The 14324-nt window shown below is 35.8% G+C and overlaps 3 protein-coding genes across 3 annotated transcripts; 1 reads left to right on the top strand and 2 right to left on the bottom strand.

Moving 5' to 3' along the window:
* Window positions 1-823: 823 nt before the first annotated feature.
* On the bottom strand, window positions 824-1787 carry LOC122092098 (protein NDR1-like). The gene has a single exon (XM_042662411.1). The coding sequence runs from the start codon at window positions 1585-1587 to the stop codon at window positions 985-987; it is 603 nt and encodes a 200-aa protein (XP_042518345.1). The 5' UTR covers window positions 1588-1787; the 3' UTR covers window positions 824-984.
* Window positions 1788-4874: 3087 nt separating this feature from the next.
* Window positions 4875-6046, bottom strand: LOC122092443 (protein NDR1-like). Its single transcript, XM_042662765.1, has one exon. The coding sequence runs from the start codon at window positions 5939-5941 to the stop codon at window positions 5294-5296; it is 648 nt and encodes a 215-aa protein (XP_042518699.1). The 5' UTR covers window positions 5942-6046; the 3' UTR covers window positions 4875-5293.
* A 4606-nt stretch (window positions 6047-10652) lies between these two features.
* Window positions 10653-13984, top strand: LOC122092330 (probable LRR receptor-like serine/threonine-protein kinase At3g47570). The gene is made up of 2 exons (XM_042662648.1): window positions 10653-13353; window positions 13563-13984. The coding sequence occupies exons 1-2, from the start codon at window positions 10653-10655 to the stop codon at window positions 13982-13984; spliced, it is 3123 nt and encodes a 1040-aa protein (XP_042518582.1).
* Window positions 13985-14324: the final 340 nt, after the last annotated feature.

Raw genomic sequence — 14324 nt, 5'->3', positions numbered from 1 at the left:
TTATGAGCGACCAAAAAGCAAGAAAAGGGCAAAAAGAAACAAAGAAGAAGACAACAATTATTAAAGTTATGGGATTTATGTGTTCTTTATGAATACTCTGCTTTCAAATCATATATTATTTTTTATTTTAATTTTGGGTTTGGAGAATCAAATCTGTTAAATTATTACCACGGATTTTTTTTTCCCCCTGAAATCTGAAATATGAAAATTGATTCCTCCTGCTGAGGATCGCAAGAGAGAGCCATGGATCCATCATCCCATCCTGCACAAACCAACCAAAATCCAATTGCTTAGTCTAGTTTTGTGAATTAAGTATCAAAATCTCAGCATGCCCATCTTACTCTGTGTTAAGTTTGTCTCAAATTTTTGACCCGTTTTGAAGATTGATCCGATCCGATATTTTTTTGTGGTGATCCGAATGAGAAAATTTCTGAGATCTGTTATGGAAGCAGAGGGATTGGGTTGATAGGCCCAAGCCCGGAGCCCATCACTGATCTCATATGGGGGTGCGGGGGCTACGGTATGGTTCGATCGGATTGACTGTGACCCGATGGGTCGACTCACGATTTTGGAGTATATATAATATATTATTGCTTGTTGAGAAAGTTATTGTATTATAGGGTTTTCACACAGCTAGGGTTTCAGGGCGGGTTTCTCTCGCCGCTGTTAGGGTGTAATCTCTCTTCTGAATAGTGAATCATCTTCTTCTTCGTCCGAGGATGTAGCACACTACCCTGGTGTGTGAACCTCGTTAAATCTTTGTGTCGTATGGATCTATTGTCTCTTTATTATTCGTGTTTCTTGGTGTTTGAAGCAACTTAAATTTAAGAGAAAAAAAAATGTTTTCATTGATTTGGATGGATTCAGAAGAAATTCTTTTCTTACAGTACTGTTCATGTAAAAATAAATATAAGAAATGGGTCATCCTCCAAGCAGTGTCCATGGAGATCAGTAACCACTATAGTAATTGAAAAGGATCTGAAATCAACAAAACAAAGAGTGAGGCCATAACCCTGAAGAACCAATGCCGGTGGGCGCGGCCGATTTCAGCTTAATCGATTTCTTGTTGGTTTGCTTGCCCTGTTTGTCGATGATCACATCACCATGAACCCTTATTTGGTGCCGTCCGGTCTTCCTCCCAACGACCTTATACCTCACTGTCGTCGCCAAATCCACCCTGAAACCCACCGTCCCGTTTGACGAAACGGTCTTCACCGCCGATCCCCAAGGAATCTTCAGCTTCTGAAGGGTTGCTTCCTTGGTGGTCTTCTTCTTATGCCCCTGATAGAACCCAAGTATTGAAGTGTTCCCAATGGGGAAGGTTAGGTTTGGGGAGTAATAGAGAGTGTTGTTGAGGGTATCGTAGTAAATTCCCTTGAATTTGTTGGAGTTTTGGATTCTGAAATCGATGGAAACGTTGGCAGTGGTGGTGGATTTGGCGGAAGTGTTTAGGGCAGGAACAGATAAGGTTTGGATGGAAAAGGTGGGTGGGGTAGGACGGAGGCTCAGCCAGAGGAAGAAAGCGGTCAGTCCAACCGAGAGGATGAAGCTGACGCAGCACCTGCAGCAGGTCATCGATTCCGACATTGATTTGTGTGGAAGGAAGCGAAGAGATTGGAGAATGAGCAGAGAGAATTTCAACTTTCAGTCCGAGAAAGGAAAGGTAATGATTTCTGTTCCGAAATAGCTTTCTTAATTTTATTTATCCAATTAATCCTTTTTTTTTTTTTTTTTTTTTTTTTTCTTCTGTAAAGTGTAAAGTGTAATCTATTAATGGTGGTTCAAGAAAAAAAAAAAATATGGGCCTAGAAATATTTTCTCTCTTTTTTTTTTTTTTTTTTTTTTTTTTTTTTTTTTTTAATCATTATAATTTTACACGTTTTTTCAGACTATACATATGGATTGGGATTGGGATTGGTGATCGGTTAATGCTAATCCCCTTCCATTTCAGCTGATACTAACCGTTCTATTTTGTTTTATAGAACCATGACGGATACCGATCCTTTAAAATAGTGTTTTGGATGATTATATTCTTTATACTTTAAAAGTGGATTGGTATTGGATTGATTAGGATCGAGGATAATTAATAGGGATGTAAATTGATAGTTGAAAATCTGTATTCAATCCATGTTTGAATCCGTTTAGGGATTTTTGAATCAAGAATTTTGGTTTTCGAATAATAACTGAGTCCATCCAAAAGATGATTGGATTTGAATTCAAACGTTTCATTTCGAATTGGAATATCTGGCTAATTAACTATCCGATTGTGAAATATGATTAATTTTAAAAAATATATAATATATTATTATATTATCATTATTGTAAAAACTTTTCTAAAGATATTTTGATAATATTTTGGCACCTTTCTAACAATAGGCACTTGGCAGCAATTTATTCCCAACAAAATGAGTAATTAGAGTCAAATTTTCATAATCGATATAGGTCAGATTGGTTTACTAATCCAATAGTTTATCGGATAGGATAATATCCAGAAATCCAATAAAATCTTGGATTTAATATGATATTAGTTTTTAAAATTTTGTCAAATATCACATTGAATATGAATATGTCATTCGGTAAATGGATTTGGATTCGAATAGTAGTGAATCCGAGCCAAAGTCAATCCATTTACATCCCTAATTAACTTTACTCAACAAGGGCACCTGTACAAGTACATAGAGTAGAATTGTGGTTTGTTGAATTAAGACCCTAATCATAGAAGGTATGAAAATGAAATTACTGCAAATAAATGGTGTTGTTTTGATTTCATAGGTTCTGTTCTTAGCTCAGTTTGGTTCAAAATAAAAAAATTGCAGGCCTCCTCTTTATGAAAAATTGGATGCATAGGGTATGAATTGGAAAAAAAAAAAAAAAAAGTAATAATAACAAATCCCTTTCCCTATATAATTTATTTTTTGTTTTTTATTTTTTATTTTCCTATTCCCTTAACCTAATCTATGGCTACACCAACACTCATGAAACATGTAACTTTTCCCAACAAAATAGAGATACAAAAAATAAGATTTTGATGTAAATAGTAAACACATAAGAGCAATCATCTATTCATAAGCAAACAAAAGCACCCACAAAGAAAAAAGCTCAACTGTAGAAATAGAAACCTAAAACGATGCAACAAATGAATGAAAAATGCAAACAACAATAACACATGAAAATTTATGTGGTTCGACAAGATTGCCTATGTCTATGATGAGATTAGACCTGCTTCACTATTAATGGAGATTAGAGTTACAATGGTCGTCCTCACATCTCTCTTATTTTGCTTATAGAGAAAGAATCCTTGCTACAAATATATAGCGAAACCCTATACATTACAAAGTAGTCTAATGATTTTCAGGGCAAAAAGTGGCACATTATTGGGAATAGCCTAGCTCATTTTCTGGCCAAGCCTCCATCATTCCAATATTTTCACGGAATTTAATAAGTTTTGACTTTCACCATGATACGGACTCCAAGTTCTTATGGCAGAGCACGAGGAGATTTATCATCAATATGATGATGGGAACGGAAACCAAAAGCACGACCGGGGTCTTCGTGGTCCGATATAATACTTACATCAGTAACAGTAACGTAAGCATAAGACTTTTTGGTAGTACCAGTGAACTAGATGGTCGCGGTGATGGAATCTGGGACGGAGGACTCATAGTATCTCTCTAGATCTGGCAAAAGCGAAAGACCCCCTAACGTAATTCGAATGGGGGCTGTAACTTTTCCTGTCACTATTTTGTCAAGTAACACTTCTTTTGCCACAAATTTCGTTAGAACATTAACTGCTAAGGCTCGAACTTCTATACATCATCCATTTCTTATATCCAAACTTCAAATGGTTTCTCAATCACCATCTCGAGTTTAAAGGGAGGAGTTAGTTCTATATAGCTATACATTCTGTAATCTCTCTTTTGATCCTGTTATATTCTCTAATATCTCTTTTGCATGTCTTGTTTCTTTATGTAGACTTAATTACTTTGTATAGGTTCAATTCTTTATATTCATCCCTTCTACATAAGTACCATATACATGGTTTTCCAAAATTCAATGAGCAATATCTATTTGTCTACCTTACTTATGGAACATACACATAAATATGCGTGGGTCATACCATTCCTTCCACTTCCCATTCTTATGTTAATAGGAATAGATTTCTCCTTGTTCAGACTACAACAAAAGATCTTTGTCTTATTTAGGCCTTTCATGTCATTTTTCTGTTGTTGACTCCGTTGATTGGAAAAAGAAAAACTACCATCCCATTTCACACTGTATTACTTTAAAAGTAAAGACTAGGGGAATCTCTTCTTATTCTTACGAGAGAGGGATAGGAATGCCACTAGTATACGATAAGCTAACGGACTGCACCAGTGGGGACACATGATGGGGTATCATACAAGAAAGATATGGGATCATTACTAAAAGAGAAGAGAGAGATAGACACAATGGATGCTACCCCAATGGCATACCCAATCTTTTCCCTATTCTTTTTTAGGAACTTTAGCATCGGATGCTTGGAACATTCATGAATCTTTCTCTTTCATGGTTTTGTGCTTTTATATTGTTATTGAGGAGACTATACCATTGCTCATTCATGAGTCTTTCTTTTCCATAGTTTTGTGTTTTTATATTATAATTGACGAGACTATGCCATTGCTCATTTAATACTTCAACGAGGTGGAAAATGTTAGACCGCCGGATCAGCTCTATAAATCAAATGGAAGAAAGAAAATATAGTCATGTTTTTCAAAGTTTAAAGAAAGAAGTCTGTTCAATCTTACAATTGGATAAAATAAAAAAATAAAATTTATGATGAGCGATGATGTATAATGAGCATTCAATGGCTGGGAGGGCGGAGGCAGACATACACCCTTGGGTTTTTCTTTATGAATACTCTGTTTTCAAATCAAATATTATTATTTATTTTAATTTTGGGTTTGGTGAATAAAATCTGTTAAATTAGTACCACGGATTTTTTTCCCCACTCAAGTCTGAAATTTGAAAATTGATTCCTCCTGCTGAGGATTTCAAGAGAGAGCCATGCATCCATCATTCCATCCTGCACAAACCAACCAAAATCCAATTGCTTAGTCTAGTTTTGTGAATTAAGTATCAAAATCTCAGCATGCATATCTTACTCTGCAACTTAAATTTAAGAGACAAAAAAAAAAAAAATTTCATTGATTAGGATGGATTCAGAAGAAATTCTTTTCTTACAGTATTGTTCAAGTAAAACTAAATACAAGAAATTGTTCATCCTCCAAGCAGTGTCCATGGAGATCAGTAACCACTATAGTAATTGAAAAGGATCTGAACTCAACAAAACAAAGAGTAAAGCCATAACCCTGAAGAACCAATGCCGGTGGCAGCAGCCGCCGCCGGAGGGCGCCGCCGATTTCAGCTTTATCGATTTCTTGTTGGTTTGCTTGCCCTGTTTGTCGATGATCACATCACCATGAACCCTCATTTGATGCCGTCCGGTCTTCCTCCCAACGATCCTATACCTCACTGTCGTCACCAAATCCACCCTGAAACCCACCGTCCCGTTTGACGAAACGGTCTTCACCGCCGATCCCCAAGGAATCTTCACCTTCTGAAGGGTTGCTTTCTTGGTGGCCTTCTTCTTATGCCCCTGATAGAACCCAGTTATTGAAGTGTTCCCAATGGGGAAGGTTAGGTTTGGGGAGTAATAGAGAGTGATGTTGAGGGTATCGTAGTAAATTCCCTTGAATTTGTTGGAGTTTTGGATTCTGAAATCGATGGAAACGTTGGTAGTGGGGGTGGATTTGGCGGAAGTGTTTAGGGCAGGAACAGAGAAGGTTTGGATGGAGAAGGTCGGTGAGGTAGGACGGAGGCTCAGCCAGAGGAAGAGAGCGGTCAGTCCAACCGAGAGGATGAAGCTGACGCAGCACCTGCAGCAGGTCATCGATTCCGACATTGATTTGTGTGGAAGGAAGCGAAGAGATTGGAGAATGAGTAGAGAGAATTTCAACTCTCAGTCCGAGAAAGGAAAGGTCATTATTTCTTTTCCTAAATTGCTTTCTTAATTTTATTTATCCAATTAATCCTTTTTTTTCTTCTGTAAAGTGTAAAGTGTAATCTATTAATGGTTCGAGAAAAAAAAAAAAAAAATATGGGCCTAGAAATTCTCTCTCTCTCTCTCTCTCTCTCTCTCTCTCTCTCTCATCATTATAATTTTACACTTTTTTTAGACTATACATTTGGATTGGGATTGGGGATCGGTTAATGCTAATCCCCGTCCATTTCAGCTGATACTAACCAATCTATTTTGTTTTATAGAGCCATGGCGGATATCGATCCTTTAAAATAGTGTTTTGGATAATTTTATCCCCTATACTTTAAATAGCGAATAGAGATGTAAATTGATAGTCAAAAATATATATTCGATCCATGTTTGAATCCGTTTAGGGATTTTTTAATCCAAAATTTTGGTTTTTGAATAATATTTGGGTTTGTCTAATGGATGATTGGATTTGGATTCAAATATTTCACCTCGAATTGAAATATTTGGCTAATTAACTATCTGATTGTAAAATATGATTAATTTAAATTTTTAAAAAATATATGATATATTACTATATTACCTTTATTGTAACAACTTTTATAAGGATATTTTGATAATATTTGGGCACCTTCTAAGAGTGGGCACTTGGCGGCAATTTATTCCTAATGACTAAGTAATTAGAGTCAAAATTTCGTAATGGATATAGGTTAGATTGGTTTACTAATCCGCTAGTTTATCGGATTAGATAATATCCAGATATCCAATAAACTCTTGGATTCAATATGATATTAGTTTTTAAAATTTCATCGGATATGAATCGAATATGAATATGTCATTTGGTAAATGAATTCGGATTCGATAATAGTGAATCCAAGCCAAATCCAATCCGTTTACATCCCCAATTAACTTTACTCAACAACGGCACTTGTACAAGTACATAGAGTAGAATTGTGGTTTGTTGAATTAAGACCCTAATCATAAAAGGTATGAAAATGGAATTACCGCAAATAAATGGTGTAGTTTTGATTTCGTAGGTTCTGTTTCTTAGCTCAGTTTGATTCAAAAAAAAATTAAAAAATTGCAGGCCCTTTCCCTATATAATTTATTTTTTAATTTTTATTTTCTATTTTTCAATTCCCTTAACCTAATACTCATGAAACAATATAATTTTTCCCAACATAATAGGGATACAAAAAATAAGATTTTGATGTAAACAGCAAACACATCAGAGCATTCATCTATTCATAGGCAAACAAAAGCACCCACAAAGAAAAATGCTAAACTATAGAAACCGAAACCTAAAACGATGCAACAAATGAATGAAAAATGCAAACAACAATCGCACATGAAGATTTATGTGGTTCTACAAGATTGCCTACGTCTATGTCCACAATGAGATGAGACCTACTTCACTATTAATGGAGATTAGGGTTATAGCGCTCATCCTCACACCTCTTTTAGATTTCTTACAGAGAAAGAACCCTCGCTACAAATATATAGCGAAACCTTATACATTATATGAAGTAGTCTTATGACTTTCAGGGCAAAAAGCGGCACATTGGGAATAACCTAGCTCATTTTCTAGCCAAGCCTCCATCATTCTAGTATTTTCATGGAATTTAATAAGTTTTGACTGTAATTTTTTCTGTCACTATTTTTTTCAAGGAACATTTCTTTTTGCCACAAATTTCCTCAGAACATCGACTACTAAGGGTCCGTTTGATAACATTTCTGTCGTTTCTATTTCAATAAACAGCAGAAACATAAATTTTCGTTTCTAGAAATAGAAACGGAATTGAAGGTGTTTGATAAGTCATGTTTTTTAAGTCGATAGTAACTAGCGAAAGAATGACCACGAGTCGTTTCCAGAAATGGCTAAACAAGTTCTACTTGTTTCGCCATGGGTCATTTCTTGAACCATAAATAGCTAGAAATTTCAATTTCTATTTCTGAAAACAAGTGAAATGAAACAATTTTATCAAATGTTTTTTGTTTTGTTTTTGCCACAAACGGCATAAACGTGTTTCTTGAAATATTATGAAATGGGCCCTAAGGCTCGAACTTCTGTGCATCATCCATTTCTTATAGCCAAACTTCAAATGGTTTCTCAATCACCATCTCGAGTTTAAAGGAAGGAGTTAGTTCTATATAGTTATATATTCTGTAATATATATCTCTTTTGATCCTGTTATACTCTCTAATATCTCTTTTGTCTTGTTTCTTTATGTAGACTTAATTACTTTGTATAGGTTCAATTCTTTGTATTTATCTTTTCTACATAAATACCATATACAAGGTTTTACCAAAATTCAATGAGCAATATCTATTTGTCTACCTTACTTATGGAACATACATATCAATATTCGTGGGTCATACCATTCCTTCCTCTTTCAATTCTTTTGTTAATAGGAATGAGATTTCTCCTTGTTTACTACAGCAAAAGATTTTTGCCTTATGTGGGCCTTTCATGTCAATTTTCTGTTGACTCCATGGATTGGAAAGAAAAACTACCATCCCATTTCACACTGTATAACTTAAGAGCAAAGACCAGAGAACCTCTTCTATTTCTTTCGGAAGAGGGATAGGAATGCCACCAGGAAGAGGGATAGGAATGACACTAGTGTACGATAAATTAGCAGACTGCACCAATGGGGCACATGATGGAGTATCATACAAGAAAGATATGGGGTCATTTCAAAAATGGAAGAGAGAGATAGACACAGTGGGTGCTACTCCAGTGACATACCCAACATACCCCACATTTTCCTTATTCTTTTGTAAGAACTTTAGCATCGATTGCCTTGAACATTCATGAGTCTTTCCCTTCCATGGTTTTATGCTTTTATATTGTAACTGACGAGACTATACCATTGCTCATTCATGAGTCCTTCTCATCAATAGTTTTGTGTTTGTAATTGACGAGACTATATCATAACTCAATTTAATACTTCTACGAGGTACCGTGGAAGATGTTAGACCACCAAATCACCTCTATAAATCAAATGGAAGAAAGAAAATGATATAGTTATGTTTCTCCAAGTCTAAAGAAAGAAATCTGTTCAATCCTACAATTGGATAAAAAAAAAATCCTCTTTGCGGTGAGGTGCAATGAGCATCTAAAGACTAGGAGGGGTCGGACATGCACCCTCAGCCGTTGGATGCTCACTGCCTCATCACTTGCCACTGATGATCGAACTCTACAATTGGTGTTTCATTGTCTGATTATGTTAGAGGCCATACCACTCAGGAGCTTTAATTACTCTTTGTCTCTTTCTCTCATTCAAGAGTGTCAATTGATTCGGTTTCAATTATTTAATTCAATTATGGTTCAGTTTAAGATACAAAATGCAGAAACTCAAAGTTGAATCAAACTGAAAATAAGAACACATTTTAAAAACAAAAAATCAAACCAGATTCCATTCGGGTTTTATGCAGCTTCGTATTTGGTTTTTTATTCAGATTCATAATCAGTTTAGGTCCTATAAATTTTAGGTGTTTGGACCAACTTCTTACATCTTCACCAACAAAATAACCCCATATTTGTTAGTGTCATAATCAACTAAACTTGTTTCAAACATTAAAAAGGGAAAACTTTTATTATCCACATTTATTGAAATAGTAAAAAATAATATAATTTTATTCGATTTCTTATTGAGTTTGAAAATAAGTAATTTGGAGTTCAATGGTTTTAGTCATGAAACCAAAAAAAGATTCCAACTTTTGAATCAAAATTGAATCAATTTATTTCAATTTGATTCTAAACCGGGGGTTTTTGATTTCCATTCTTAATTGACACCCTTACAATCTCATTGCTCGCATATAAAAACTTCTTTTTTCTTAAAATATGTAAAGAACCCTTTGACCTCTTGTATCCAACCCTGTGATTGGTGCATACCTACTGAAAGCCACAGGTATGCCCAACCCTCTCCCTTATATGAAAAACAAACCCATTTTTCACGGCAGAGATTGAAGAGTGTGAACTAGAGACCTTCTTCTGATTTTTTTTTCTAAGGACTTGTGGAATCAAATACCTTAGAACATTCTTGAGTTCGTCTCTTCTTAGAACTCTGTGGGAATGGATTTACGAATTGAGGGCCCTTGAGTTCTAAGTTCTAACTCTTCCTTCAAATTTAATGATCAAGTCAAGCATGGCGTGTACGTTGTTAATCTGACAAACACTATAAAAACCATCCTTCTTCTGATTTTTTTTTCTAAGGACTTGTGGAATCAAATACCTTAGAACATTCTTGAGTTCGTCTCTTCTTAGAACTCTGTGGGAATGGATTTATGAATTGAGGGCCCTTGAGTTCTAAGTTCTAACTCTTCCTTCAAATTTAATGATCAAGTCAAGCATGGCGTGTACGTTGTTAATCTGACAAACACTATAAACACCATCCTTCTTCTGATTTTTTTTTCTAAGGACTTGTGGAATCAAATACCTAGAACTCTGTGGGAATGGATTTATGAATTGAGGGCCCTTGAGTTCTAAGTTCTAACTCTTCCTTCAAATTTAATGATCAAGTCAAGCATGGCGTGTACGTTGTTAATCTGACAAACACTATAAAAACCATCCCATGCAACAAATTAAGACTCAAATTGCAACTCAAGCTATCAAATTTCAGTGATGGGTTTTACATTAGTGTTTTTGTCCACTTTCATTAAAGCCATTCTTCTCCTCTGGTGTAGCTGCATGAGCTTGGCACAACATTCACAATCAAGATCAAATGGAACTGATGATCGACTAGCCTTGCTGGCCTTCAAGGCTTGCATAACCCATGATCCCTTTCATGTTGTGAGCTCTTGGAATGACTCTATCCCCTATTGCGAGTGGTCCGGCGTAGTATGTGGCGGTCGCAGGCATCCAGAGAGGGTTAAAGCCTTGCATTTAAGGTCTAAGGGGTTGGAGGGATCCTTGGCACCAGAAATAGGAAACCTCAGCTTCCTTCGAGTAATATCACTCGAAAACAATAGCTTCCATGGCGAAATCCCTCGTGAAGTAAGTTTTCTACACAGACTTCGTTATTTATATCTATTCAACAATTCCCTTGAAGGGGAAATCCCATCTAACTTATCACATTGCTCCAACCTTAAAGAACTTTATTTATCTGAGAACAATATTGTGGGGAAAATTCCTATAGAGCTAGGCACCTTGTCAAAGCTTCAAGAACTTGTAATTGATACCAACAAATTGACTGGACAGATCCCACTTTCCTTTGGAAATCTTTCTTCTCTTCACATCCTTTCTTTAGCAAGCAATGGTTTTATAGGAAGTATTCCAAATGCTCTTAGCCAAATGACAAGATTAGATATTCTTGTACTTGGTGGAAATCAGTTGTCTGGTACTATCCCTCCTTCACTCTATAATCTTTCCTCACTTGGTGTTTTTGATGTTGGTTATAATCAACTTCATGGGAGTCTTCCACCAAATTTAGGCTTCAATCTTCCAAATTTGTTCTGGTTTTCAATTTCAAATAACCGATTTCATGGATCGATTCCAATTTCGATGTCAAATCTATCGAAACTCGAATTATTTTCTGTTCCAGAAAACAAGCTTACTGGGAAGGTAGCTCTTCATTTTGGAGGCTTATCAGAACTCAGAGTGGTTACAATGTCTGTCAATCTTTTGGGAAGTGGAGAGGCTGATGACTTGAGTTTTATAAATACATTGATAAACTGCACTAGTTTAACAACTTTGGAGTTGGGTGATAATCAGTTTGGTGGTTTGTTTCCCAATTCTATAGCAAAATTGTCAACTCAACTCAGGAGGTTTTCACTAGCATATAATCTGATATATGGAAATATCCCAATAGGAATAGACAACCTTGTAAGGTTACAACACTTGAGCCTATCTGGAAACTATCTAGAAGGAAGTATTCCAACTTCAATTGGGAGGCTTGAAATGCTCAATCGAGTTTATTTAGATGACAATAGATTCACAGGGCCAATTCCTATTACTCTAGGAAATTTGACATCATTGACTGAGCTTGATTTACGAAATAATCTCTTGAATGGAAAAATACCTTCCAGTATTGGAAAATGCAAAAATTTGTTACGCTTGTATTTTTCGGGCAATAGTTTCACTGGTATCATATCCGAAGAGATATTTGGTTTATCGCAGTTAATAGAGTTGTACTTGGGTAGGAATTATTTCTTTGGTTCTTTATCTTCCGAAGTGGGTCAATTGATCAATCTTGGAATCCTAGATGTTTCGAAGAATAAGTTATCTGGAGAAATCCCCAGCACCATTGGTTCTTGCACAAGCCTAGAGCACCTTTATATGGAAGATAACTCATTTCAAGGATCTATACCATTGTCTCTGGGTTCTCTAAGAGGTCTTCAAGATTTAGATATTTCACACAACAATTTCTCTGGTTTTATCCCAAAATATTTGGAAACATTTAAGTTTCTACAAAATTTAAATTTATCATTTAATCATTTGGAGGGTGAGGTACCAGTAGAAGGAGTTTTTGGAAATTTGACTCAAGTTTCAGTCGTTGGAAATAGTAAGCTATGTGGAGGTATACCAAGACTTCATCTATCAGCATGTCAGACTCAAAAGTCAAATGAAGATGACAAACCTCAAGTTTTCAAGCTAATGATAATCATTGTATGTGGTTGTGGGGCTTTTCTATGTTTGATTTTTATGATAATTTTTTTCATCACCTACCGGAGAAGAAAAGAAAGGAAAGAATCCTCGACATTTTCAATTGCAGATAGACATGTTAAGATCTCTTATGCCCAACTCCTTAAAGCTACCAATGGATTCTCTTTAACAAATTTGATTGGAGTGGGAAGTTTTGGTTCTGTGTATAAAGCTATTCTTAATCATGGGGAAACTATTGTTGCAGTAAAGGTCCTAAATAATGGACGAAGTGGTGCTTCAAAGAGTTTCATGGCTGAATGTGAAGCCCTTAGAAATATCCGGCATCGTAACCTTGTCAAAATCGTTACATCTTGCTCAAGTGTAGATTTTGAAGGAAATGATTTTAAGGCTTTGGTATATGAGTTCATGCCTGGTGGAAATTTGGATAAGTGGTTGCATCCACATACAAATGATATTCAAGGTGAACAAAGACATTTAAACTTTGTTCAAAGATTGAATATTGCCATTGATATGGCAACCGCATTGAATTATCTTCATCATCATTGCCATATTCAAATTATTCATTGTGATCTAAAGCCAAGCAATATTCTTCTTGACGATGATTTGACTGCACATTTGGGTGACTTCGGGATATCAAGAATTCTTCCAAAAGTCACTGGTAGATCTCAAATTCAAACAAGTTCGATTGGATTAAAGGGTTCTATTGGATATATTGCACCAGGTAATGTTCCTCTTTTATTGATCTAATGTGATAAATCTAATATTGTTTATTTATCTCACATTTTTTTCTTTTCCTTTCCATTTCATGTTATTCTTCTAGTTTATATCTATATACTTTGCTTGATCCTATTTTCACTAGTTACATAAGTACTTACCTAGGTCCATTTTTTTGTTCCTTAAAAAGTGCTAACCTAAGAAGATAAATTACAGAGTATGGTGCAAGTGTTGATGTTTCAACTTACGGTGATGTCTATAGTTATGGGATTCTCTTGCTAGAGATGTTCACAGGGAAGCGACCCACAGATGAAATGTTTAAGGATAGCTTTAATCTTCATTGGTGGGCAGAAATGGCTTTGCATGATGGAGTGATGGCTATCGTTGACATATCACTTCTCCCCATGGAAGAAGATGAAGAAGCAATAACGTCAACTATAGCCAACATCACTACAAGTCGAAGATGCATGAAGGATAGAGTGAAAGAATGCGTTAATTTGATTATTAGAATTGGAGTTTCATGCTCAGTTGAATCACCATGGGATCGAATGGACATGAATGATGTGGTCAAAGAGTTACATTCGATTAGAGACCTTTATTTTAAAGTTGGTGTGCTCAATGAGGAATATGAACCATAGTAAAGGCTATGAAACTTGGTAAGTCCTCATTTCCTTCAAAATTAGTGTTTGCTATGTGCATTTTTTATTGTATTAATTTGGATAACAGGAAAGGATTATGGTTTCTACTTGTTCTTATTTTAACAGGGATAGGAGGGAGGAGTAGTGACCGGGACCTTGCACATGTGGGAGCCTTGTGCACTCGATACGTCCTTTTTTTCAGGGATAGGAGGGAGGAGTACTTGCCATATTGCCTTTAGTTCAAGTAATCACTACTATCAATCAAGGAGGAGACAATTCAAATGCTACCCACACTCTCTAGGACTGCATAAAGTTATCCAAAATGGACCTCCATCTCCAC

Source organism: Macadamia integrifolia, chromosome 10, assembly GCF_013358625.1.
Source record: "Macadamia integrifolia cultivar HAES 741 chromosome 10, SCU_Mint_v3, whole genome shotgun sequence".
NCBI classification, from domain to species: domain Eukaryota; kingdom Viridiplantae; phylum Streptophyta; class Magnoliopsida; order Proteales; family Proteaceae; genus Macadamia; species Macadamia integrifolia.
This window is presented reverse-complemented; position numbering and strand designations above follow the sequence as displayed.

Excerpts from the sequence above, each read along its gene's own strand:
- LOC122092098 (XM_042662411.1), bottom strand. The coding sequence starts at position 1,587 with ATGTCGGAATCGATGACCTGCTGCAGGTGCTGCGTCAGCTTCATCCTC.
- LOC122092443 (XM_042662765.1), bottom strand. The coding sequence starts at position 5,941 with ATGTCGGAATCGATGACCTGCTGCAGGTGCTGCGTCAGCTTCATCCTC.
- LOC122092330 (XM_042662648.1), top strand. The coding sequence starts at position 10,653 with ATGGGTTTTACATTAGTGTTTTTGTCCACTTTCATTAAAGCCATTCTT. Across the intron at positions 13,354-13,562 it reads TATTGGATATATTGCACCAG|AGTATGGTGCAAGTGTTGAT; the intron begins GTAATGTTCCTC and ends GATAAATTACAG.